The 27,701-nt window shown below is 48.4% G+C and overlaps 1 protein-coding gene across 1 annotated transcript; it reads left to right on the top strand.

Moving 5' to 3' along the window:
- On the top strand, positions 1-27,701 carry Mtarc1 (mitochondrial amidoxime reducing component 1). Its single transcript, XM_006988617.4, has 7 exons — positions 1-375; positions 6,315-6,488; positions 9,153-9,315; positions 12,213-12,353; positions 19,194-19,255; positions 19,342-19,413; positions 27,060-27,701. The coding sequence occupies exons 1-7, from the start codon at positions 143-145 to the stop codon at positions 27,184-27,186; spliced, it is 972 nt and encodes a 323-aa protein (XP_006988679.1). The 5' UTR covers positions 1-142; the 3' UTR covers positions 27,187-27,701.

Genomic DNA, 27,701 nt, shown 5'->3' with positions numbered 1-27,701 from the left:
GAGTGAAGATGCTCAACTTGGATTGGCGGGGAAGGGTCAGGAGCTACAGGGCCCTGGGCTCAGGCCCAGGCCCAGGCCATCCGGGACAGTCGCTTTTAGTCCAGCCGGTGTATCAGCAGCGCCCGCCCGGCCCGCTCCGACCATGGATGCCTCTGGCTCCTCGATTCTGACCCGGGTCGCCGCGCTAGGACTGGCCGCGGTGGCGCTGGGGATCGTGGCCTGGCGTCGCACGCGTCCCCGGCCGCGCCAGCGGTTGCGGCAGGTGGGGACGGTGTCCCAGCTCTGGATCTACCCGATCAAGTCCTGCAAGGGGGTGTCGGTGTGCGAGGCCGAGTGCACCGCCATGGGGCTGCGCTGTGGCCACTTGCGTGACAGGTACGCGGAGCCCGGCGCTGCGCCACACTGACCTAGGCTGTGTGGGTGCGGGGAGGTAGAGGAGTCTCCTCACGGGGCCCTTCCTTCCCAGACAAGGGACCAGGAGCTAGGGAAGGGTGCCGGGAACCGGGGGTGGGGGGTCGGGGGGAGTGACCCTCACCCTCCACCAGCCAACTCCCGGGGAGCTGGATCTCTGAAGTCTGCAGATTTCTCACTTCCAGGAGAAAATCTTGTGTTCCTTATGAGATGTGCCCCACGCCGGCCAATCCGCAAGCAGAAACTTCAAACTCCTTCCACCTACACAGCCGGGAGGGACTGGCCCTTGGTCGCTTTACTTTTAACTTTTTATTTTAAACTCGATAGAGAAACCAAGACAATTGATCCTAGAGCGCAGGGGGCACCTAGGCTCGGGTCATCATTATCGCCGCAGTTGAACACTTTCTTGCAGTTAAAAATAACAATAATCTGCAAGTGTTATTTCCCCCTGGCTCTTGTCAGATAAAGAAAAGCTCCACCTGGGATTGGGGGTGGGGTGGGGGGAACTGAACCTGAGATTTGTGCTGTCTTTAGCCACTGAGATTTTGTAAACAGCCATTAAAAGTCTGGTTTAGGCCGGGCGGTGGTGGCGCACGCCTTTAATCCCAGCACTCAGGAGGCAGAGCCAGGTGGATCTCTGTGAGTTCGAGGCCAGCCTGGGCTACCAAGTGAGTCCCAGAAAAGGCGCAAAGCTACACAGAGAAACCCTGTCTCGAAAAACCAAAAAAAAAAAAAAAAAAAAAAAGTCTGGCTGAGGAGTGATCGGGTGTAGACTCCAAGGCTTCGGGGAAGGACATCTCTGCCCCTTTGGGTCTGGACATCACTGGAAGGCCCCCTTTTAGGATCCTCAGAGCCTCTCCTTCAGCAGGTGCTGTAACTTCCGCTCTCAGGTCTCTAAAGCTAACAACACCAGCCTGTAGCTGACCAGGCCAGCCCAGTGGACATGCCGATAGACCGGCTCAGGGAGAAGAAAGGGAGATTCTTATCCCAAACCCTTCTTGTCCCTTGGCTGATTTGAGGCGGCTTTTACGAAAGGTTGGTGGGTGGTTGTGGGCTGGTGGGTCCCTCCTCATGGTGTGGACCTTGTCTTGTGTGACCCTTGTGCTTTGCAGTTCTCCATGTCTCGGGAACAAAGCTCATTGGGGGCTGGAGGCGGCTGCGCCAAGGCCATCTGGCTGGTTGCCAGGCTCCCTGCCTTCCAACCCCCGCTTGAAAACGCACTAAACGCTCCCTCCTTTTACCCAGACACAGCCGTTCCCAATAAAGTCTAAAAGTGAGCCGCTCACTTCCGCTTCAGGCAGTCAGGGAGCCTAAATATTCCCGGCTTTGTAGGGTGGGCTCTCACATACGGTAGCTTATTGACGTTAGTTTCTGTCAGCCCCAGAGGCAAAGGGCATTGACATTTGACTATCTGACTACCGCATCGATTCAGAAAACATGTTTCGAACTTGGCCCGCAGCTGTGGTGGCAAACTCGTCACTTTTGTCACAAGCTCCCAGGGAACTTAGGCAGAAAATAAAGAAACAACAACCAAAAAATCCAACCAATCAACCAAAATAATAATAATAATAATAATAATAATAATAATAATCAGCTTCTTCACCGGGGGACTGTGGCTAGTGCTGGGAAACAGAGGAAGGGTCCCAGAGGCTATCTGGGGGGCACTCAGGAAGACTTTCTTTAGCAAAGGAGGTCAGCGGTTTACACTGAAAACTAGAAAATGGTTAGACACTTTCCAGGTAAGTCGGTACAGCATTCTAGCGGGCTGGGCATAAATCCCAGGCTTAAAGACGGGCACACTCTGCTGTGTTCCCAGGAGGAGTGCGGAACAGGCTTGAATATAAGGGAGTGCTTTTTTGCAACATTGAAACTTGACTGTGCACAGCATCAAGTAAGAAGTGGACAATGGGCTCGGAGAGCACGTAAGATGTGGTTGATGCAGATGGTGGAATGTCACCCAGCTTTGGAAAGGAGTGGAGGTCTGGTGCCTGCCATAACACGGATGAACAATGAGAACAGAACGCTGATTTAAATGAGCAGGGCAGAGGGACCAGCTGTGCTGTTCAGGTCCAATCGCTTGACTCCAGATTCATAGAAAGTGGAGGCTCTGGGGCTGGAGGAGGCAGGAGTGGCGAGCCATTGCTCAGTGAGTGCAGTTTGGAAAGATGGAATCTTGTATAATATTAGAGGGACCAGTCTCAATATTATACATCCCAGGGGCTCAGGAGAGAGAACTACTAATGGCGAGGACTATTTTCAGGAAATAGAATCTCAGCACACCGAGCTCTATAGTCCACTTGCTTTAATTCCTCTGGCATAACATCCTTTATACACAGCTTCAGTTCTGTTCTCGTGTCTAGCTCCTTTCTTGCCTGATTTCTCTATATTTATCTACTGTCCCCTCTAGGTTCTATCTTAATTCCTTCATCTAGTTCTGTCCCTTCTAGGTTCTCATCTATCTAGTTCTTTCCCCTATCAGCTCCTCTCTCGTCTCCTTCTCTCTCATCTGGCTCTTCCTCATCTTGTTCTTCCCCATCTGGCTCTTCCTCATCTTCCAAATTGTTCCTCTAATCCTCTCTTCTAGCCCTTCAATCTAGTTCTTCCCCATCTCAGTTTGTTCCTCTCAAGTTCTTACCCATCTAGTTCTTCCATTCTCTTTTCTCTTCTCCCCCTCTGCCCTGGAAGTCCTGGTATATAAAGGGAGGGTCCGAGCTAAATTGTGTAAAACTATTACTTAATGTCCACCTCTCCTAGGCGGTGTCCCCTTGTGGAATTTACCATAAGTCAGGAGACTTGCTTGTGGGCTGTTATCATTGTTAGTCCTTGGAAGTTGGGCGCCCCCTGGGCGGTGTCTCCTTGTGGAATTTAAGTCAGGAGACTTGCAGGTGGGCTGTTATCATTGTTAGTCCTCAGAAGTTGGGCGCCCACCTGGGTGGTGTTTCCTGTAGTCCTTGAAAGTGGCTAAGGGAGATAATCTGATTCCAGAGAAAGCCTTTCCTGAGGCTGTTCTCCAAATACCTGGAATGTGTATGTCCAGAGAGTGCTCAGTCTACATTGTTAGTCCTTCTTAGGGGAAAGTCAATTGGGAAAACTATGAAGGCACACATGATTTTCATAACAGAAGACAGCTGATATATAACAAGCCAAGTAACACCAAAAACTCCTTGGGATTTGACTTCCTCTTGTTGTGCCCAGATCGTGACCCCCAGAGAGACCACCAAAGACGAGCATGCCGGAATGCAAAAGCAAGGTTTATTTCTGGATATCCAAAAGCAATACAAGCCTAGGCAGGGACTTCGTCCAATACATCCAACACAGTGGAGGCTGGAGGAAGCGCCCACCTGTCTGCAAGCTCAGTTTTTAAAGGGAAAAGTCACAAGGTTACATCATTTAGGGGTGCTAGTACGGGTACAATTCTGATTGGCTCGCTTCTAGGGACTTCTAGAAATTACTTCTAAGGGAGTGGTTGCCCGCCACCATTTCTCATTGGCTGCCCTCAGGTGGAGGCATTTCTGTGATCAGTTACCCTGGAAACCAGGGAGAGGACATTCCATAGTCTGGCAGGCATTACCTCGTGACTATCTTGTGACTGTGAACTTCTACACTTCCTGGTTTCTGGAATCTGAACTGACTGGTTTCAGTAACTAATGGCCTATTCCCAAAAGGAGAAATCTTAGGCCTTAATTTTAGGGTGAAAGCATTTTGGTCTTATTTCTAAGATGGCTCATTTTGGTCTCACACTCTGGAGGAATTCCATGATCCCTCCAGGTAGTGACTTTGCCATAACCAGCTGAGTTCTTAGGATATATTCCTGCGGCCCGCAGCAATGGAAGGTCTGGGGGACAGCGGTGAGGGTCGTACAGCACTGAACACACTGCTGCCATGACCCACTTCACATGGGTTATGTTACTCATGGTCTACGTCCCGGGTTCTTGGTCTCTTATCCAAAGAGCTGGGATCCAGGGCCCACACAGACTTGCCAGAGAGGCTGGTAACACTATTTGAAGTAAAGCAACAGTGCAGCTTCTAGAAGAATACGCTATCAAGAATGACAGAAGCCAGCAGGTGGTGACGCACACCTTTAATCCCAGCACTCAGGAGGCAGAGGTGGGCAGATCTCTGTGAGTTCGAGGACAGCCTGGGCTACAGTAAGAGATCCAGGACAACCAGGCTACACAAGGAAACCCTGTTGTCTTAGTCAGGGTTTCTGTTGCTGTGAAGAGACACCATGACCATGGCAACTCTTATAAAGGTAAACATTTAATTGTGGTGGCTCATAGTTCAGGAATTTAACCCATTATTGTCGTGGTGGGGAGCATGGCAGCATGGTGGCATACAGGCAAACAAGGTGCTGGGGGAGGGAGCTGAGAGCTCTTACATCCTGACTCTCAGGCAGCTGGAAGTGATCTGAGATACTGGGTGTGGCTTGAGCATAAAGTGAGTCCTCAAAGCCCACCTCCCTCAATAAGGCTACACTGACTCTAACAAGGCCACACCTCCTAATAGTGCCACTCCTTTTGGGGACCATTTTCTTTCAAACCACTACACCTATCTCAAAAAAAAAAAAAAAAAAAAAAAAAAAAAAAAAAAAGCCACATGAGTGAGAGTACTCAAGGAGCCTGATTATTGTTCCAGGCTGGGGATCAAGAGAAGGAGGACCTGGTTAGCAAGGGGTTAAATGAGGGTGGCTCTCTACCTTGATTGATGATATAATAGGTCATATATTCGCTTTTTCTACTGCACATATCTCTTGCTATAATGCATTTAATTTCGCTCATATGAATGCCCAATTATTCATAGACATAAAATGGTAAAATAGTGTTCTGTATAGTTTTTTGTCAACTTGACACAAGTTAGGGATAGATCTCTGGGAAAAGGAACCTCAATTGAGAACATTCCTTCGTCAGATTGGCCTTATGGGCCAGTCTGTGGGGCATTTTTCTTGATTAATGATTGATGTGGAATGGCCTAGCCCACTGCAGGCAACACCACCCCTGGCCTGGTGGTCCTGGGTTGTTTAAGAAGGCAGAGAGAGCAAATGATGGGGAGCAAGCCAGTAAGTAGCTCTGCTCTGTGGCCTCTGCTTATCTCCAGTTATCGTTTTCTCAGGAAGTAAGTGTCTCCAAGCCCAGGGAATAGTGGGCTAGAAAAGTATGGTAAAGATGGATGCTAGACCTTCTTAGCAAACTGCAGAATTCACAGCACCCAGTATTTAAACATGTGGTGGGCAGGGCTGGAGAGATGGCTCAGCAATTAAGAGCACTTGCTGCTCTTGCAGGTAGACGGGGTTTTGGTACCAGCCCTTATACAGAGGCTGGCAACCACTGGTAACTCCAGTTCCAGGTTATCTTATGCCCCCTGCTGGCCTTTGCAGGTACTGCATGCATGTGGTGCACATACATACATGCCCACAAACACCCGTACACATACAATTTAAAAATAAATAAAAGTGGTTGGTGTATGGGATTGGCATTACCTGTTGCTCAGCTGAGCTCTGTGGCTGCAAACTCCTTGAGGAACAACCCCATCTTTCTGTTCCTGGGAGTTCGCTGCTTCCGGCAAGTCTCTGGCCTTCTGTGAAGTGGATTCTTAACAGCTTCTCGGGACATGTTTAATGAGCGTGGTGAAGTCCTGTCAACTGGGGCAAAGTATAATTAACATCTTTGGTTCCAAGTATTCGACCTGTTATGCATTAATTCTTGAGTGGTTATTCGCCCCTTTAAAATTAACACACAGTGTCAGACTTGTTTGTTGCCAAGGCAATACTCAGAGACAGACAGACACACAGACACACACACACACCTCTTCACACCCTCCCGGCTTCTTACAGGGAGGAAATAAGAGGCGGGTAACCGTGACTCCGGTAATGGCTGAGATGGCCTGCGCTGTTTTTGCTTTGTCAGGTTCTGGCTTGTGGTCAATGAAGACGGGAACATGGTCACTGCCCGGCAGGAACCTCGCATGGTCCTGATTTCCCTGACCTGCGACAATGACACCCTGACTCTCGGTGCAGCCTACACAAAGGACCTGCTGCTGCCCATCACACCCCCTACCACAAACCCACTACTCCAGTGCAGGTGAGCAGAGCAGGCCTCTGGCCCCGGGGCGCCAAATACGCACGCAATTTTTCTTTACTTTAGCGTTTCATTGTTTAAATCCACAGTTAGCTTACAAAATAATAGGTGGGTTTCATTATGACGTTTTTATGCGCACATGGTATGTTGCTCATATTAGCCCTGTATTCCCTGGTCCTGTACCCCTCCATTGGTTCCTTCTTCCCTGCCAATAACTGTCTCAACATTTCATATCATGTATGTGTATGTAGGGTCGGGGATGCAGCTCAGGGGTAGGGTATTTGCCTACCGCACACAAAGCCCTGGATTTACTCTTGATACTACATAGCTATCTAGACATGGTGGTACATACCTGTAATCCCAGCAGGAGAGGTAGGGGCAGGAAGATCTGAAGTTCAGGTTATCCTTGGCTATGTGGTGGATTCAAGGCCAGCCTGGGCTATATGAAACCCTGTCTTTATATAGATAGATGATGGATAGATATATAGATAGATAGATAGATAAATCGAGATTCTACATATAACAGAAAATATGAGATTTTTTGCCCCCCCTTTCCTTTAGACCTCTTCCTCCCATGCATAGTCCCTCTTCACATTCATGTCCTATATATACATGTTTGAAGATATATATTTGTATTGAAATCCAGATTGTGCATATACTCTTGGAATTTTTTAGGAAGTGTGTGCAATGGAGAATCTCCAGGAAGCACATTATCAACAGTGAGCCATTGATTGCACATGAGCCCCCGCCCCCGCCCCGCCCCCGGCTCCCCCCCCCCCCCCCCCCCCCGCAGCACTCAGTCCTCTGCATCGTGAGAGGAGAAATGAGGAAATAGTTTGTGTCGGGATAAGGAACACTAAAGCCCAATGTGGCAGGCTGAGGACATGACCCAGTGGTATACCACTGGCCTCGCATGCTCGAAGCTCTGGGTTTGAACCCCAACTCAAACATAAATTAATTAATTAATAAGTCCAAGGTAGAAAGCAATGGGGGCAAAAACACATCGACAAGAAACTAAGAGAAAAATAATTCCACCCAAGAATCCAGGACCAAGCACAGCGGTAGGTAGGAAGTGTGTCCCGGAACTGAAGAGGTGCCCTGCGTTCAGGTGGAGGTTGGAGGGAGGCGGACATTGCTGGGGAACTCATACAGAAGCCTACCTCCTCAGCACTGATGGTCTGTGGGAAGGTAGTGCTCCAGGACCTGGCTTAGCAGCTAAGAAATCACAGCTAGAACTTCCTTTTTCCCACTGTGGGACAATGACTTGGCTTAATTATACTTTTGTTATTGTTCCTGCATTTTTTTTGAGATAGGTGTTTGTCTGTGTAACAGCTCTAGCTGTCCTGGAACCCACTCTGCAGACCAGGCTGGCCTCGAACTCACAGAGATTCACCTGCCTCTGCCTCCTGAGTGCTGGGATTAAAGGCGTGTGCCACTATACCTGACTGTTTCTGCATTTTTCTTTTTTCTTTCTTTCTTTCTTTCTTTTTTTTTTTTTTTTCCAGAGCTGAGGACCAAACCCAGGGCCTTGTGCTTGCTAGGCAAGCACTCTACCACTGAGCTAAATCCCCAACCCCTGTTTCTGCATTTGTAATTAATATGTAATATGAGTTGGGCATGGTGGCATACACCTTTCATCTCAGTACTTGGGAGGCAGAGGCAGGTGGATTTCTGTGCTTGAGGCCAGCCTGGACTACAGAATGAGTTCCAAGATAGCCAAGGCTTTACACAGAGAAACCCTGTCTCAAAAAAAAAAAAAAAAAGAAAAAAGAAAGAAAGAAAGAAAGAAGGAAAGAAAGAAAGAAAGAAAGAAAGGAAGAAAAGAAAAAGAAAAGAACCCCCAAAAAACCCAAATAACAAAAACAAACAACAACAACAATTTAAAACAACAACAAAAACATGCATGTCCAAGGAAACCCATAGTCTATCCATCTCAGTCAGGCCTGGTGGCATCAGCCTGTAATCCCAGCAGGAGGGAGGCTGGACAGGAGGATCATAAATTCAACAGAAGCCTGGATAACTAACTCAGTGGGACCCTGCCTGAAAAAAATGAAGAAAAGATAAAAAGAAGAATGGAGATGTGGCTCAGTGGTAGAGTGCTTGCGTAACATGCACAAAGTCCTGGGTTCAAATCCTGCTACTGCAATAAATGACCCCCCCCCACACACACACACAGTGGACTGGGTCTTCCTACAATTAACAGTGGAGACAATCTCCTACATGCCAATTTGATTTAGGCAATCCCTCACTGAAGGCTCGTCTCAGCTGATTTTAGGCTTGGTTCTGGGAGGTTGAACTTGGCCCTCACCCTTGTACCAACTAAGCCTCCCCAGCCTGCTTATGTTCTCCTGAAAACTCAGTACGGTTCAAACCTATTATCTCCCTTCACCCTCCAAGCACGCCCTCCAGGTAGGGAGACACAGGTATGCTTCAGTGGCTTTTGCAAATTGGGAAAAGCAAGGCTTGAAACAGCACTTTCAATTTCATTTTGTGTCCATAGTGGTCCTGAGGCAGGCCTGGACTAAAGTAAGGTCCGCCGATGAAGAAGGGATGTTGGCCATGTCACAGTTGCACTGTTGCAGCTTTTCCGATCCGTCCAGGAATACAGTGTTACATTACTCAGAGCCTCTGAACTGTCCTTGCCCGTTTCCCTGTCCCCCACCGCAGAGTGCATGGTCTGGAGGTTCAGGGCAGGGACTGTGGAGAGGCGGCTGCTCAGTGGATCACCAGCTTCCTGAAGACGCAGCCTGTGCGCCTGGTGCACTTCGAGCCCCACATGAGGCCCAGAAGTTCTCGCCAGATGAGGGCTAAGTTCCGGCCCAAGGACCAGGTCAGAGGCTTGTGAGAGGCTCGGTGTGGACTGAGGGCAGAGGAAAGTTGTGTGAGTCTCCCCACGTGTGACAAATTGCTGATATGCTAAATGCTGTTGTATTCGTGGCAACCTCCAGACTCCAGAGACTCCAAGCAATAGGCAGAAAGAAAGCGCTTGCCACGCTCAAAGCCTGGGCCCTGACAGCCCTCATGAGTCAGGCTTCTAAATAGAGGTATGCAGAACTAATAAGTCCGGCCCGTCACCATTATCCAGGTTCCAGTCTCTCCTGAAAGTTGTCAGAAATGTGTGCAATCTCTTCCTGAGAGACAAGCCCCCGGACACCATGGCCCCTTTTCTTCTCTCCTTGGGAATATTCCAGTTTCTTGGGCTCTGTCATGTCTATAGTCTCATAGCCAAAGGGAGAGCTACAAGTGTCTCTTGGGAATATACTCATTCCTGCCAGGATGGGTACAGGGGTGGGGTTCTTTTTTTTTTTTTTCTTGATTTGGGAGAGCCTCCACTCCCCCGAAGTATCTACTTTCTTATTTATGTAAGCATTCTGGTGCCAATAGAAATACAATACTATTTTGTAGGTGAAGTGTTCCATCCCAGCAGCCACTTCCAAATTACCACACTGAGGCTTATGTTACTTATAAATGCTCAGCTGATAGCTCAGGCTTATTACTAACTAGTTCTTACAACTTAAATAAACCTATTTCTATTCATGTACATTCTGCCACATGGCTTGTGGCTTTGCCGGTCCTCCAGCATGTCCTGCTCCCTCTGCGGCTGGCTGGCTGGCTGGCTTCTCTCTGACTCCACCCTTCCTCCTCCCAGAGTCCTCTGTGTCTGGCTGTCCTGCCTGTACTTCCTGCCTGGCTACTGGCTTGTCAGCTTTTTATTAACCAATGAGACTAATAAATATTCACAGTGTACAGAAGGATTATTCCACAGTACTATTTATTCTACAATGGTATCATTTTTGGTCATTTCTGTAACAGTGTGGTCCCAATTTTCTAACTTTCTTACATCTTTGTGTCAGATTACAAGTGCAGGTCAGAGCAGGTGTGTGGAGCAGGTGTGTGGAGCGGGTGTGTGAAGCAGGTGTGGGGAGCAGGTGTGTGGATCAAGTGTGTGGAGCAGGTGTGTGAGGCAGGTGTGTGAAGCAGGTGTGGGGAGCAGGTGCATGGAACAGGTGTGTGGAGCAGGTGTGTGGAGCAGGTGTGTGAAGCAGGTGTGGGGAGCAGGTGTGTGGATCAAGTGTGTGGAGCAGGTGTGTGAGGCAGGTGTGTGAAGCAGGTGTGGGGAGCAGGTGCATGGAACAGGTGTGTGGAGCAGGTGTGTGGATCAGATGTGTGAAGCAGGTGTGTGGAGCAGGTGTGTGGAGCAGGTGTGTGGAGCAGGTGTGTGGAGCAGGTGTGTGAAGCAGGTGTGTGGAGCAGGTGTGTGGATCAGGTGTGTGGAGCAAGTGTGTGGAGCAGGTGTGTGGAGCAGGTGTGTGTAGCAGGTGTGTGTAGCAGGTGTGTGGATCAGGTGTGTGAAGCAGGTGTGTGGAGCAGGTGTGTGGAGCAGGTGTGTGAAGTAGGTGTGTGGAGCAAATGTGTGGATCAGGTGTGTGGATCAGGTGTGTGGAGCAGATGTGTGGAGCAGGTGTGTGAAGCAGGTGTGTGGAACAGGTATGTGGAGCAGGTGTGTGGAACAGGTGTGTGAAGCGGGTGTGTGAAGCAGGTGTGTGGAGCAGGTGTGTGAAGTGGGTGTGTGGAGCAGGTGTGTGGAGCAGGTGTGTGGAGCAGGTGTGTGAGGCAGGTGTGTGGAGCAAGTGTGTGGAGCGGGTGTGTGAGGCAGGTGTGTGAAGCAGGTGTGTGGAGCAAATGTGTGGATCAGGTGTGTGAAGTGGGTGTGTGGAGCAGGTGTGTGGAGCAGCTGTGTGAAGCAGGTGTGTGAAGCAGGTGTGTGGAGCAGGTGTGTGGAGCAGGTGTGTGGAGCAGGTGTGTGAAGCAGGTGTGTGGAGCAGGTGTGTGGAGCAGGTGTGTGAAGCAGGTATGTGAAGCAGGTGCATGGAACAGGTGTGTGGAGCAGGTGTGTGGAGCAGGTGTGTGGAGCAAGTGTGTGGAGCAGGTGTGTGAGGCAGGTGTGTGAAGCAGGTGTAGAGAGCCCCAGACTTCACATGGTCATGTTGTTTCTTCAAGGTGTAAGGCTGCAGGAACTCACCATGATGTAGGTTGGTAGGGCTAGACAACTTTAGTGTTAAAAAAAAATGAGGGCCAACATTCATACTTCACATTAATTTGACGGTTGCGTAAAGATAGGCACTATAGAACTGGTGGGTATTTTCTCAAATGTAATGAAACCACCAAACTTGACCACCTTATTAAACTAAGGAGATGGATGCTCAGGAAGGTGAGGTGATGTCCTTAAGGAACCATGTCTAGTGACAGCTCTTGTACTCAGGTCATGGTCTGTTCATAAAATAAAACAAGATTTTATAGGTACGGGTGTTATACCTGAATGCATGTCTGTGTGCCACATATGGGTAGTGCCTATGAAGGCCGGAAGATGGCATCAGATCCCCTAGAACTGGAGGTACAGGTGGTTGTGAGCTGCCATGTGGGTGCTGGGAATTGAACCCTGGCTCTCTGCAAGAGCAGCCAGTGTTCTTAACTGTTGAGCCTTCTCTCCAACCCCTTCTTAATGTCTTGCGGTTCTGCAAGGCCAGTTAAGGCTGTGAATTGCTGTGACATTTCTATGTAAAGAACTAGAAAAATAGTTATAAAGGTGTGTGTGTGTGTGTGTGTGTGTGTGTGTGTGTGTGTGTGTGTGTTTTGGGGGGCTGAATTTTCAGGGACTAGATCCATGGTGTCCCTTATGAGGCATTTCTGGGCCACATTGTATCCCAATATCTATTTCCTTGTCAGGTGGCCTACTCAGACGCAAGCCCATTCTTGGTCCTTTCTGAGGCATCCTTGGAAGACCTCAACTCCAGGATGGAGAAGATAGTGAAGGCGACTAATTTCAGGCCCAACATTGTCATTTCAGGATGTGGCGTTTTCGCAGAGGTAACATTTGGCCTGCACGGCCTCTTTCTTCTTCTTTTGTGGAAGGTGTAACAGTTAATTTCCAGGAGATCCATCACCGTGATCCAAGCACAGGAGAGAGAGTCGGGAGGACTAGGAGTTCAAAGCCAGCCTCAGTTACATAATGAGTTCAAGGTCAGCCTGAGCTACACAAGACCCCATCTCAACAACAGCAAAAGCATAACAGTTACTAATGCGGGATTGGACTACGGTTAGAAGTGAGTTGTTCATTGTCTCCGTGCTGCACCATATTCTATTTTTAGGTTTGTTGAGCAACCACCTAAGAAGTGAACGCTAATGTGTAGAAGATGCACACAGGCGAGGCAGAGGTCTGAGGCTTACAGGGTGATTCCTGAGTCGGCAGATTGGCTGTTGACTCAGCATGGACTACATGGTCTGTGTCACTCATGGAACAAACAAGGTTGTTTGTTGTGTCCTGCTGCCCATCCCACCTGCCTGGTTTCTGCCTAGTTGCTGACTGCCTTGAAGAAGCCCAGCATTTTTAGCATGACTACTGGGTAGGGGGTGGGGTGCTTATCAGCATGATGGTGTTCCCAAACACTTCCAGGGCTCCCTTCCTTGGGCCCTCAGGTGTACCACATTGGCCTTCAGCACAAAGAACTATGATACTGGTTCTAGTGTCCTGGGAGGTCCTGGCAGCTGATTGGTCTTTGTGGACAGCCTTTGGATGTTGACTTTGACTCTGTCTGATGGGTTATGAAGTCAGACGCCGGTCATGATGGAACTGAATGTGAGGATTGTGAAGAATGTGGTAATGGTGGCGTTTTGAATGAAATGTCCCCCATAGTCTCGGGCATTTGAACAGCTGATCCCTAGTTGATGGCACTATTTGGGGAGGTTTAGGGGGTGTGGCGTTCCCAGTTTGCTCTCTCTGCTTGTACACGTGGTTCAAGTCCTCAGCTATCACTCGGCAGCACAGACTCTCGCTTCTGGAACCATAAACCCAAATACACTCTTCCTTCTAGATGTTGCCTTAGTCAGAGTGTTTTATCACAGCAACAGAAAAGTAACTAATATAGTAATGATATGCAACAACTCAGAAACACATAATGAATCTGTTGTTTCTGGCAGTCCTGACCCATATGGTAACACGTGACTTTGCTGCAGTCCTGGTTGCGAACACCTGACATGCACTTTGCATTGTACATACCATCATGCTACCCAACAAGCCAAAGAATGCTTTGGCTCAGATTTGAGACTTCCATTTGCTATGAATTGTGGTAGTTTTTTTCTTGTGCATACAAAGTTTCTGCTCTTTTAGAAACATAGTAGTTTTATTAAAGAAAGCAAAGGCAGCTGGGCAGTGGTGGCCCACTCCTTTAACGGTGATGCACAGTGGCCCATGCCTTTAATCCCAGCTCTTGGGAGGCAGAGGCAGGTGGGATCTTTGTGAGTTCCAAGCCAGCCTGGTCTACAGAGCAAGATCCAGGAAAGGTGCAAAGCTACACAGAGAAACCTTGTCTCGGAAAAAAAAAAAAGAAAAAGAAAAAAAGAAAAAAGAAAACAAAGGCAATATTTTCCTACCTTCACCTTCACTCCTCAGCACATATCCAATTATAATATCTTTGGATTATATTTGCTCAGACAAACATATTCATAATCACTTTAGTTTTTGATAAATGGTAAGTACTCTGAAGAATTGTTTTAAAATAGTTATTATGATTTATTATCAATGAATGTTTTATTACCTATTTTGTATGTCTGTATGCTTGGGGATCACATAAAAATTTCTTATATAAAAAGTGATTGTGGCCGGGTGGTGGTGGCACATGCCTTTAATCCCAGCACTTGGGAGGCAGAGGCAGGTGGATCTTTGTGAGTTCAAGGGCCAGCCTGCTCTACAAAGCGAGATCCAGGAAAGGTGCAAAGCTACACAGAGAAACCCTGTCTCAAAAAAAAAGAAAGAAAGAAAGAAAAAGAAACAAACAAACAAAGAAAGAAAGGAAGGAAGGAAGGAAGGAAGGAAGGAAGGAAGAAAAAGAAAAAAGAAATAAAAAAGATAGAAAGTGGTTGTGCCTGGGAAAACTTTTAAGAAGCCTTGGCGTGGAGGCTTGGTGATGGAGGCCAGCTGTGGATACCCAGTGAAGATGTCAGCCCTCCAATAGGAATTTACATCTGGTCATGCCTTTTGTGTATAGAATGGGAGAGGCAGAGAAGACAAGAAAGAGGCCCTTACCTCTCCAGTGCCCTTGGATTCCAGGGAGAGACTTAGGACAAGTGATTGAGTGACTGAATTCTAAGCCCTTATATTGGGGAACTAATTCTGTCTCTCAGCTTTTTTATGGAAGGTGGACAGGAATGCTGGGAAAAGGGCAGTCTAGGAATGCCATTCCCACACAGCCACCCCTGATGATTTTTAACTTGTATTTATCTATTTGTTTGTTTGTTTATTTTGTGTGTGTACATGCCACAGTGCACATGTGGAGGTCAGAGGGCAACTGTGGAAGTTGGTTCTCTCCTCCAGCTGTGTGGGTCCCAGCAACTGAACTCAGGTCTTCAGACTTCGTGGCAAGTGTTTTTACCAGTGAGCCATCCAGCTTGCTCTCTTCTGGTATTTTATAGAAAACATTCCTTGCATAGTCTCAGATCCAAACATGTGCATTCCTATGAAGATGGCGAGTGTCTGGGCAGTGAGTGAACTTCCTGCATCCTTATACAGTGACTCTGCAGTGAGTGAACTTCCTGCATCCTTATACAGTGACTGCAGTGAGTAAACTTCATGCATCCTTATACAGTGACTCTGCAGCAAGTGAACTGCATGCATCCTTATGCAGTGACTCTGCAGTGAGTGAACTACATGCATCCTTATGCAGTGACTCTGCAGTGAGTGAACTACATGCATCCTTATGCAGTGACTCTGCAGTGAGTGAACTACATGCATCTTTATGCAGTGACTCTTCAGTGAGTGAAGTGCATGCATCTTTATATAGCGACTTTGCAGTGAGTGAACTGCATGCATCCTTATGCAGTGACTCTGCAGCAAGTGAACTTCCTGCACCCTTATGCAGTGACTCTGCAGTGAGTGAACTGCATGCATCCTTATACAGTGACTCTGCAGTGAGTGAACTTCCTGCATCCTTATACAGTGACTCTGCAGTGAGTGAACTTCCTGCATCCTTATACAGTGACTCTGCAGTGAGTGAACTGCATGCATCCTTATACAGTGACTCTGCAGTGAGTGAACTTCCTGCATCCTTATACAATGACTCTGCAGTGAGTGAACTGCATGCATCCTTATACAGTGATTCTGCAGTGAGTGAACTGCATGCATCCTTATGCAGTGACCCTGCAGTGAGTGAACTACATGCATCCTTATGCAGTGACTCTGCAGTGAGTGAACTGCATGCATCCTTATGCAGTGACTGCAGTGAGTGAACTGCATGCATCCTTATGCAGTGACTCTGCAGTGAGTGAACTGCATGCATCCTTATGCAGTGACTCTCCCTCCCTCCCTCCTTCCCTCCCTCCCTCCCTCCCTCCCTTCCCCCCTTCTCAGTCATCTGCACCATTTTCCTGCAGCTGTTGCCTAATCTGTCACTTCCCCTGTCACTCCTTAGGTGCACACAGCCCTGGGCTTCCTCTGAAGGGCTGAGTTCTGTTGCTAAAGAAGGTCCATTCTCCTTGGCTGCCCTCAGGCTATTCTCCTACCCAGAGTCCTTTTCATGGTCCAACCTCTGCCTGGGGCAGAATGCTTTTTCACAGAGCTTAGCTCTGGACCTTTGCTCCTGCCTCCTCCCTCGGCCCTGCTCCTCCCAGGCCCAGTCACATGCACTTGCCTTGTGATTCTCAGTTCTTGGCCACCTGCTAGGTCAGACTCATCATGTCTGGACCACAAAGTGTTCCCTCTTGAACCCTGGAGAGGCAAGGGACAAGCTCCCAGGGGCCCCGTGGGAGCTCTTACACTCTTCTATGTGACTGCCTTGCTCAATAGCCTTCAGTGGCTCTCTGTCTCTCAAAAACACCCATACTAAGCTTGTGAGCTGGCTCAGCTCGTGAAAGCATTTACCACACAAACATGAAACCGGAGTTTGGTCCCAGAACTTGTGTAGAGGCAGGACACACATGCCTTCCCCCTCATTCACACACACACATGCGAAAATAAATAAACAATAAAATTTAAAGTCAACCACATATGTAATTAATTTAAAAAGGTCCTCACCCCCTCTCCAACACTCAAGTCAATCAAAGCTCCTCTGCCACTGTGGCACATCTGACTTCCTTGTTTCCCATCAAAGCTCTCCAAACAGCAGACTGGACCTGCAGCACTGTTAACCGAACCCAGGCCGGACTCCGCTCTGTCCTTTCTGGCTCTGAGGCCATCTCAGAGTCATCACCTCCAGCCAGTGTGTCCCAATGGAAGACTCCCATGGACTCCTCTGGGTCAACACCTTTCCAGGCCCGGTGTGAGGTCAGTAGGAAGAGATTTTCTCCTCTTCTTCCCTTTGCTAAACAGGCTCTTTCCAGATGGTGGAATTTTTTTTTAACCTTAATTTTCTTTTTTATAACCTCCTCCCCTTTTTTTGAGAGAGAGAGAAGCATCTCACTATATCACTATGTAACCCTGGCTAACCTGGAACTCACTATGTAGACCAGGATGGTCTCAAGCTCAGAGCAGTCCATCAAAGGGGTATACCGTTACACTTGGCAATCTTCTTTTAAATAAAAAGATTTATTTTTAATTATGTATATGTGGGTGTGTGGGGTTTTTATATGCACATAAATGCAGGTGCCCCTGGAGGCCAGAAGAGAGTGTCAGATCCCCTAGAACTGGCATTATAGTGGTTGTGAGCTGCCCGAAGCAGGTGCTGGGTACTGAAGGCTGGCCCTCTGCAGGAGCAATACACACTCTTAACCGCCGAGCCACGTCTCCAGTCCCTGTCTTAGTTTTCTATGTCTTAATGTCCTCCTAGTTTTGTTCCATCTAGAAGAGGCTTTGGGAATAGTTCTCTAAGTCGTAACTAATTAATTCCCTAACCAGGGGCCTCAGCTTCCTTTTATCCTTTTATGTGTTTTATTACCACAGTGGCCCCTGCTGGAGGCGTGCTCACAGGACAGGCTGTGGTTACTAGAATCTTCTGTGCCCAGTTTCCTAACTTACTGTGACATAGAGAAAGAACCCATGTTAACTTAAAACCAAGCCAAGGAGTCTGGGGAGCTGGCTCAGCAGTAAGAAAGCACTTGCTGAGGAGTGTGGTTCAGTTCCCAGCACCCACATGGTGGCTCACACCCATCCCTAACTCCAGTTCCAAGGCAAGGCATCCTAGGCCCTCTTCTGACCTCCGTGGGCATCAGGCACACACATGGTATACTTACACACGCACAGGCAAAACACTCACGCACATAAATTAAAATGATTAAGTCTAAAAATATAAAAAATAAAAAACAAAACTGAGCCAAACAAAACCCATGCCGGAGCCATATGGAGAACAAAGTGAGCCATCAGGATGAAGGCCACAACTTAGGACACTCTTTTGCCAGATCTGACACCAGCACCTTGCTCACCTCAGATACTTGCTTCTGGCCCCCACCAGCTCCACTTCCTCCCTTGTCGGGGAAGGTCTGACCTCCTTCCATGCCCTTTGGCCTTCTCAGTGGTGACTTCTTTCTTTTTCTTTTTGGAGTTGGGGATGAAGGACCTCAGGCACGCTAAGCCAGCCCGGCCTTCCTTTTGACTTCCTCCCTGGCTGGGGTCCCCTCACCCTTCTGCCCACTTGGCTTATTTTCCTAAGCCAACCTCACCTGGCGTGCTCGCTCCTCCACATTCCTAGGATCCTCGTCTGCGCTTCAGCCGACACAGAGCACCCTGGGTTAGAATGCGTTTCTTAAGTTTCCTGGAAGTCTATTGTGCTTTTTATTTACAACATGATGGATTTCACTGTGACATTTTTATGTACACATTTAACACACTCCCCCGCTTATCCTCACTTATTTCTGTGGTCTTTCACTTTTACAGTCAATGATCACATTGATTGACTGATGATTGATTGATTGATGGATGTGTGTGTGTGTGTGTGTGTGTGTGTGTGTGTGTGTGTACGCATGCACGCTACAGTGCATGTACCGAGGCCAGAGGACGACTCACTAGAGTGGGTTCTCTCCCTCTCCCCGAGGACCCAACTCAGGTTGGCTAGCTGGCAGCCAGCACTTTGCCTCACTGCGCCACTCCATTCGCCCTGGGTTTTTTATTTTTCAACGTTTCGTGTCTATGCCCTGTTTCTCACTGAACTTGAGAGTCTTCAGGGGCTCAGTCCACTGACTTGCTTGACCTTGAGGCACAGTCTCCACTCACCTTGCTCACAGGCCAACACCTGGGAGGTCACCCCTGTGGGAGCTGGGACACTGAACACCGCAGGGGGAGATGGATGGGAAATAAGAACACCAGGTCACACAGCGACTTGGCGTTTGTTTTCGAGACAGGGTCTGGCGTATCCCAGGTTGCTCCTCAAGCTTGCTATATAACAAGGCTGGCCTAGAACTTCTGATTCTTCTGCCTCTACCTTCTAAGTGCTAGGACAGAAGGTGTGGTGACATCATGCTCCAATTATACAGTTTTGTGGCTCCAACCTAGGATGTCATGCCTGGGTAAGCTCTCAAAAAGGGGAGAGGACTGACATTGCTTAGGAAGAATGGGGACTCAAAAGGTGCGGGGTGTCCCTTGGCCTCTCCAGACTGAGGGGAAGACCACCCCCACCCCACCCCCGATGTAATGACATCATTAGGTGTGACTCTCTCTCCGTAAGTCGCTGCACAGGTGAGGGAGGGCCCAGCGGTGCTCATGGGAATTTGTTCTTTACTCTCTAGGATTCTTGGAATGAGCTCCTCATTGGGGATGTGGAACTCAAACGCGTGATGGCTTGCACCAGGTGAGGCCCTTTCCTGTCCCCGTGGGGGGAGGGGCAAGGGCTGCCTCTCTGCTCTGTTCCCTGTGTGATGCTTTATCTGTGTCCAGGTGCCTTTTGACAACGGTGGATCCGAGCACAGGAGTCATGGACGGGAAGGAGCCTCTGGAAACGCTGAAGAGGTAGAACCAGGCGGACGGGGGTCTCATCCTGAGGTTCAGGTGTCCGAGGGGCCATGTTTATTAGTGTTTGTAAAAGGGACCTGTGAAAACACCACACCCATGTGGAGTGGGAGCTTTAGGGAGTCCTGGCCACTGAGTAGATGGTATGGACAGAAGAAAACCAGTATGTCCAGGGTGCCATACTGCCTATGGTTTCCAAGACCGCTGGAGGTCTTGGGAAGTATCTCCAGAGAGTAGAGGGGACTCCTGTAAGGTACTGGGGGGAATGTCTCCATGTAAGGCAGGTACTGCAGAGGAGCAGGCTTTGGGGCAGATATAGTGACACACTGCAGCTCTCGTTCCCATCTACTCAACGTTCGAGCAATGGAGAGTCTAGTGTTTTTATTTTCCATGGAACCAAGGAGATAGAGCAAAGAGAAAGGAAGGCTGGGTGGCGGGAAGAAACCCGGCCATTGCAACACTGTGTCTGTCAGCAAGTCTCCTTCTGCCAGGCCCTGGCTGTTCTGTTTTAGGATTCTAGGGACTGGATCCAGGTCCTTGGGAATACTAGGTGAGCTCTTCTACCACTGAGCTCCGTCTCCAGTCATCTTTTCTTACTTCTTATTAAATTTTGTTATTATTATTATTATTATTACTATTATTATGTGTGTGGGTGTTTGCCTTACATGTATTTGTGTGCAGCATGTGCGTGTGTATGATGTCCACATAGGCCAGAAGAGGATGTCAGATCCTCTGGAACTCTAGCTACAGACAGCTGTGAGCCACCCTGTGGGTGCTGGGAACTGAACCAGGGCCCCTCTGCAAGAGCAGCCAGTGCTCTTAAGCAGCTCTTACTTTCTAGTTTGAGGCAGGGTCTCACTAAGTCATCCAGGTTGGCTTTGAGCTCACTTTGTAGCCTTGGTAATCCTTGGACTTTGTGGTTCTTCTGTCTCGGACTCCCGAGTAGCTTGGACTACAGGCTTGTACCACCAGGCATGGCTCTGGTCCTCATAAAATAAAAGAAATGGGGGTAAAACTGGATAAGCCTCTGTGTGCATGAGACAAACGACTTGGGAACCGGTTGTCACCCTATATTTCTTGATCTCTCCCTCGCACACTCCCCGGTCTCAGATTTCCTTTCCCTCCGACTGTGAAAGGCGCTGGTGCTTGGAGAACAGACTCCTCAGAGCATTGGGGCAGGTTCTCTGGATTGTCAGAGCCCCTCTCTTGGGAGGCTGTGTTTGTAGAAAGAGAATAATGGACGCCAAACACAGGGCAAGGGCAGGAAGCAGGAATCACAGGAGCCCATACTCACCGCCTGATCTTCTGCAGGCTTCTTACAGCCCAGCTATCCTGCCTTAATTGCTTTTAATACCCAGGGAGACAGTGCAGGCAGCCGAGGTGTCTTCTAGCTCTCCCCGAGATTTAAAATGCCGTGAGTATAGTGATTTATGTTCTTCCCAGGACAGGTGGTCATAAATCGGACAGGGAGAGGCCCCGCTGCAGGGTATAAATCACAGGCGGAGCACACAGCCCCTTCCACGGCATCTCTGCGTATCGCTGGTACCCAGGGGTTGCTGCTGCTTTGCTTTGAAAGTGCGGGGCGGAGAGGCTGACTTCTCACCCACCTGCCTGGCCTTGCTTCTATATGGTCAGAGCCCAGCTGGACAAAGCAAGACTCCTACCACAGAGAATTATTCCAGCATTGACTGGTTAGGACAAGCATGGGGAGGCTTGTCGTCTGCTCGTGGGAAAGGAGGAGGATGGAATCACTCGCTCTTCCTTCCTTCCTTCCTTCCTTCCTTCCTTCCTTCCTTCCTTCCTTCCTTCCTTCCTTTTAAATTTTATTTAATGTGCATTGATGTTTTGCCATGGGTGTTGGGTCCCCTGGAACTGGAGTTACAGACAGTTGTAACCTGTCGTGTGGGTGCTGGGAATTGAACCCAGGACCTCTAGAAGAGCAGTCAGTACTCTTTTTTTTTTCACCCACATTTTCTTTTTCTTTTTCTTTTTTTTTTTTTTTAAAGATTTATTTATTTATTATGTATACAGAAGAGGGCGCCAGATCTCATTACAGATGGTTGTGAGCCACCATGTGGTTGCTGGGAATTGAACTCAGGACCTCAGGAAGAGCAGCCAGTGCTCTTAACTGCTGAGCCATCTCTCCAGCCCCACTCTGCTCTTTCTTTCTTTCTTTCTTTCTTTCTTTCTTTCTTTCTTTCTTTCTTTCTTTCTTTCTTTCTTTCTTCCTTCCTTTCTTTCTTTCTTTTCTTTCTTTCTTTCTTTCTTTCTGGTTTTTCAAGACAGGGTTTCTCTGTGTAGCTTTGTGCCTTTCCTGGAACTCACTTGGTAGCCCAGGCTGTCCTCGAACTCACAAAGATCTGCCTGAGTGCTGGGATTAAAGGTGTGTGCCACCACCGCCCGGCTCACTCTGCTCTTTCTTAAAGGACTGGCTGAAGCGGGCACTTTGTTTTTTTAGGGGAATGGAACACAGGATCTTGGGCACAACAGGCAAGCGCTCCGTTACAGAGTTCCATTTCAGCATGCTTAGGATCTTGAGGCCTCAGTTTCTATATTTGTAAGAGCTGAATTTACAGGACTTCTCATAACTGAAATAAAGCAACTTGTGTCATCTTCAATAGGTGATCAGGTCCTGACCACAGGCCCCAGCACACCTGATCCTTGACAGCTTACTGTATCAATTTGACACTCGAGAGCAGGAGAGGCCAGAAGAACTTTCCGTTCTTGAAGCTGACTTCTTTTGATGACACCTGATCTAACCCCGTCGGTTGCCAGGGGTGGAGGCAGTGTCTGTGTGTCACCCCTCCGGGAGCTGTCACAATGATGCTCACCTCAGAACCCAGCCACGGAGATAGACTAGGAGGTCTCAGACAGAGGACTGCCCGTGGCTTTGTGATCTCCACCTGGGGACCGAGCAGAGAGAGACCTTGCCTGGAGCCATGCCTGGGCACTGATGTGAGGAAACAGGACAGTGTGACACAGCCCTGCTCCTCACTAGTGCACAGCACTTTATAGATGACAAAATGTTTCCGTTCACACTGCCATGTAAGGATGGAGATGTCTAACTGGAGGAGGAGGAGTTGTTTGAATTTTTTTTTTTTTTTTTGAGTGCTGGAATGGAGCTCAGAGCCTCAAGCCTCAAGACAGAAGCTGCATCACTGAGCTACAATGTCCAGTCCTTTGAGACCTCTGTTTAGGTTAAAAAACATGTTTTAGGACCTCTTGCATATCAGAATAATTGCATGTTCTATATGCATTGGAATGAAATGCATGGAGAAATGTTCTTTGAAATATAATTTATTGCTCAGTGTGGTTGCTGACATTAGTAGTCTCAGTACTTTGGAGGCTGAGGCCGAAGGATTGCTGTAAGTTGGAGGCTAACCTGGTCTACATAGTCTACATAGCCCCAGGTCATTCTGAGCTATAAAGTAAGGTCTTATCTTACTTTAATTTGTTAATGCCAACAGAGGTTGCACATGTATTTATATAGAGATGGAGAAAGATACAGATATAAATACATAGATAGAGTATATATATGTAGATTTAGATGTAGATATATAGATAAAGTCAGAGAAGATCCATTCATCAGTCAAGATCGAAGGAAAAGGCTTGGAATACACCTCTTGCAATACCTAGTTATGTCCACAAGGGGCCGCTGTTGACTTCACTTTCTCTCACCTGGCAATCAGGAACTGGCCAGGCTAAAGGTAGATGAGTGATTGTTGAATCTCTGGATTCTTACCAGGCCTGGGGAGGAGGGTTGCTTAGGAAGATGTAAATATGAGGAGTGGCAGCATCCTTGCTAGAGGATGAGATACCTTTGAAATCCTGATCCTCGGACTGGGCTTTGGTATCAGATTAGCATTTGGATACAGGATCCTGGGCACATAGGTTTAGGCTCCGAGAATCACCTGTATAGGTGAGTCTCACATTCCTATTAAGGCTTTGTAGCAGGGGTTGAAGTCATGTGGGAAGTGCTTGGTGCATATGCACGTATGTGAGAGGCACAGGACTTCCCTGAGACAGGTAGATCACACAGCCCCACAGTGTAGAGCCTAGGAACAAGATATGCCAAACCACAGAAATGATCGCTGTCTCCTCCCTCCCCCATCCCCAAAACCTCTTTCATCACATGGTGACCAAGGGAGAGGCAAGTAAAAAGAGATGCCTGGGTTCATGGTCCAAGGCTTCCGCAAGCTATACCATGAGGAAGCATGCTAGGCAAGCTGAGACAGCCCAGAATAGCAGCTTTACCCATCCATCCGTTCGTCCGTCCATCTGTCCGTCCGTCCATCCATGCATCCATCCATGCATCCATGCATCCATCCATCCATGCATCCATCCATCCATCCATCCATCCGCTCCTCTCTTGAATGGCTGCCGTGTGCCAGGTCCCATTGCAGGACTACAGCAGCAAACGGGGAGACATACTGTCACCCCACAAGCTGGGGGAGGGGTTGGGGGCTCCCGAGGAGACAGGTTCAGCTTTTGCTTCTTTATTAGTTATTGCTTTTAATTTATTCTCTGACAGTTTCCCACATTTATACACTCTGGTGCGGTAGCTCAGGGGCTGGTGCTAGCCTGGCACACCAAAGGACCTACACTTCCTTCCGCAGCGCCTCCTAAGCCGGGACAGTGTCACACAGGCCTGTTATGGCAGCAGGAAGGAATCACGAGTGCCACGGTCTCCCAGCTTCAGTCGGCTCCTGGCCCATCTGGACCGCAGGGGATCTTGCCTCCGGTCTACTTCCTCAGCAGAACGTTTAGATCTCTGTTGGTTGTGGTAGCACACACCAGAAAGACACTCTGAAGAGGCAGAGGTGGGAGAGCCATGAGATCAAGGCTCTCCTAGGCTGTTCCTTCTGCCTATGGCCACCCCACCCACCCCACACATGTGGAGCCTTGTCTGGGCCTCTGTTCTCAGTGGCCATTTCCATTTTGAAGAGCAGTTAGAACCACATTTTTACAGTGTGTTGCTTTAAAGGTGAAGTAGAACAAAATCAATGCTTTCAATAATAATGATTTAAATAGAAGAGTGTTGTAGAACTGGGGTTAGCTTAAGTGAGAAGCAGAAGCAAGCTCCCCTGCTGGAGGCGGGGTCTGCGGGGTCTTACCATGATATTCCCACATTGGCTCAGGGCTTCTTCTTCTTCTTCTTCTTCTTCTTCTTCTTCTTCTTCTTCTTCTTCTCCTCCTCCTCCTCCTCCTCCTCCTCCTCCTCCTCCTCCTTCTTCTTCTTTTAAAGATTTATTTATTTATTATGTATACAGTGTTCTGCCTGCATGTATGCCTGCAGGTCAGAAGAGGGCACTAGATTTCATTACAGATGGTGGTTGTGAGCCACCATGTGGTTTCTGGGAATTGAACTCAGGACCTCTGGAAGAGCAGTCAGTGTTCTTAACCTCTGAGTCATCTCTCCAGCCCCCTCTTTTTTTTTTTTTTTAAGATTTATTTATTTATTATGTATACAGTGTTCTGCCTGCATGTATGCCTGCAGGCCAGAAGAGGGCACCAGATCACATTACAGATGGCTGTTAACCTCCATGTGGTTGCTGGGAATTGAACTCGGGACCTCTGGAAGAGCAGCCCATGCTCTTAACCCCTGAGCCATCTCTCCAGCCCCAGCTCAGAGCTTCTTGAGTTTTCTGCCTGACAAAGGAGAATTTCCTACACACACACCCCCCAAGGTCTCACTGTGTAGTCAGGTTGACCTTGACCTTGCCTCCCTCCTCCTGCCTCAGTCTCCTGAGTGCTGGATGACCACATCTAGCTCATACTGTCTTTAAGAATGTCACTTACCAATACTCTTGCCCATTCAACAAGCAAGTGTGGGGCCAGGGGTGACTGATGAGGCCCAGAACTAGGTGTAAGTGGGACAAGGGAACTGGACATTTTCAGTTCCCCAGGGTCACTCTGTCCCATAGAACAGACAGATGTGTGACCTGAACCTGTAGGACAAAAAGTGGCAAGAGCAGAGAAATCAAGAAACAGGAAATTGCTGCTGGGTTGTGGGACAGTGGCCTTCTTCCCTGGGACAGGTTGGGCCTGGAGGAAAGGGTGGGACCCTGCTGCTTGGGGAAGGGGAGGAGGGTGGTTAGGGAGTCACGGAGCCAGGTAAAGCACAGTGGGTTACCTGGAGTGTCGCATGGGTGCTGTAAGTAGCCGAAGAGAAAGGTTTGAGAAATCTGGCCGTGGCCCGGCAGGAGGCGTTGTACACCATGCAGGGAAGGACAGTGTTATTCCTTACACACTGGTGAGCCAGAGACGGAGGGTTTCCTAGTTGAAGAATGATAAGATCCGTGTGAAGTTAAGACAGCATGGGGCTGGAGAGATTTCTCAGTGAGGAAAAGCACTAGCTGCTCTTCCAGAGGACCTGGGTTCGGTTCCGACACCCATGTGGGGCACTCATAATCACTGGTAACGCCAGCTTCAGGAGAGCCAACACGCTTTTCTGGCCTCCTCAGCCACTGCACACATGTGACGCTCATATACACGTACAGAGAAACACCTGTACACCTAAATAAAAATAAATATTTTTTTAAAAAAAGACAGTCATGGGGCTGGAAAGATGGCTCAGGGGTTAAGAGCACTGGCTGCTCTTCCAGAGGACCCAGGTTCAATTCCCAGCATCTACATGGCAGCTCACAACTGTCTGTAATTCCAGTTCCAGGGGACCTGACACCCTCACGTAGACGTACATGCAGGCAAAACACCAGTGCACATAAAAATAAACAAATCTTTGAAGAAAAAAAAATGCAGTCATAATGTGTCCATACTAAGTTGGTGTGGGGGAACGAAAACTGGAGAGAGGTTGGCTAAGAAGCTGCTAAGAAGCTGCTACAACATTCCACTTCTAATGTAGCGTGGGCATGTCGGCAGCAACATTGGAACAGCTGGAGTGGGGGGTGGTGGTGGTGGCGGGAGCAGAGTCAAATGGTACTCTCTGAGGACTTCTGATCTTGGCAGCCAGGGACGAGGAAGGGAAAGACGTAAAGGAGGGGGTGTCAGTCTGTCCAGGACCTCGGATGAGGTGACGTATGTGGAAGAGCTGTGAGGGAAAAGAAAAATTATGGGCATGTCCAGGCATATGGAATATCTAACTTTTTTTCTCTTTTAAAAATTTTAAATCTTTCTTAAATTTTAAGCTTGTTTGTTTGTTTGTTTGTTTTTATGCACATGAGTGCTTTGCCTGCCTGTGTGTCTGTGTGTCATGTGTGTGCAGTGCTGACAAAGTCAGAAGAATTAGGTCACAGAGCTGGTGTGATCCAGCTGTTACAGGCAGTTGTGAGCCTCCTGGTGCGGGTGCCGGGAACCCCATCTCGGTCTTCTGGGAGAGCAGCCAGTGCTCTTAACCACTGAGCCACCTCTCCAGCCCCAAGCACCTCATTTCTTGATGCTGGAAAAGGAAACATCACTAGAGTGAAAAGCCATCAGGATGTAACTTTTGGCCATGCCTTGGTGCTTCCAACTGGCCTGTGGCTCTCTGGTCCTCCCCAGGGGGTGCTGGGCTGTTAGGTCTGACTGAACCCTGGTTCTAGGCACAGCCTGCCTGAGTGGGTGGACACCTGCTTCGGCCCTGACGGAGCTGCGCGGGGTTCAAGTTGTTCCTGTTCCCTGTGATTCATCAAGGTCTTTTCCTGTTGCAGTTACCGCCTGTGTGACCCTTCGGAACAATCGTTATATGGAAAGCTACCCCTCTTTGGACAGTATTTTGTTCTGGAAAATCCAGGGACGGTCAGAGTGGGAGACCCTGTGTACCTTCTGAGCCAGTGATGGGAACTCTGTGTTCTGGGACAGCAGATGTCTCTCAGAAACATCTTTGAAATTGACATCACTTGAAATGATTCTTCAGCCTTTTCTATGAGTCTGTGATTTCCAAGTTTTCCTCTTTCAGATCTTCTGTCTCAGTGTTTCCTGGGTCCAGCACACAAAGCCGAGAAATCCAGTCTTGCAAACATAGCAGGACTCGATCGAGTTTCTTGAAGAATGAAGGGATTATCAAAATGCTCTGTTTATAATTATGGAGTAATTTTTCTACTTCTGCACTCTCTCGCCAAGGCAGCAGATGTCCATCATCTCCCTACCCTTCTTTGGGGAGAGGAAAGAAGACAGGAGGAAGGCTGTATAAGCCAGAAGAATGTCCCAGAATGTTTTTGCTACCCCTGGACATCATGCATACAATGGAAATTAAATACTTTCCCAAGTAAGGTTGGAATGATGACATTTTACTTTTTTTCTCAAGCCCAGGGCTGGTTTTCAAAGAGGCTTAATAAAGAGTAAGCACTGGA

The sequence above is a fragment of the Peromyscus maniculatus genome, chromosome 11 (assembly GCF_049852395.1).
Source record: "Peromyscus maniculatus bairdii isolate BWxNUB_F1_BW_parent chromosome 11, HU_Pman_BW_mat_3.1, whole genome shotgun sequence".
Classification (NCBI taxonomy): domain Eukaryota; kingdom Metazoa; phylum Chordata; class Mammalia; order Rodentia; family Cricetidae; genus Peromyscus; species Peromyscus maniculatus.
Note: the sequence above shows the minus strand (reverse complement) of the source record. Positions and strands in the feature narration are given on the sequence as shown.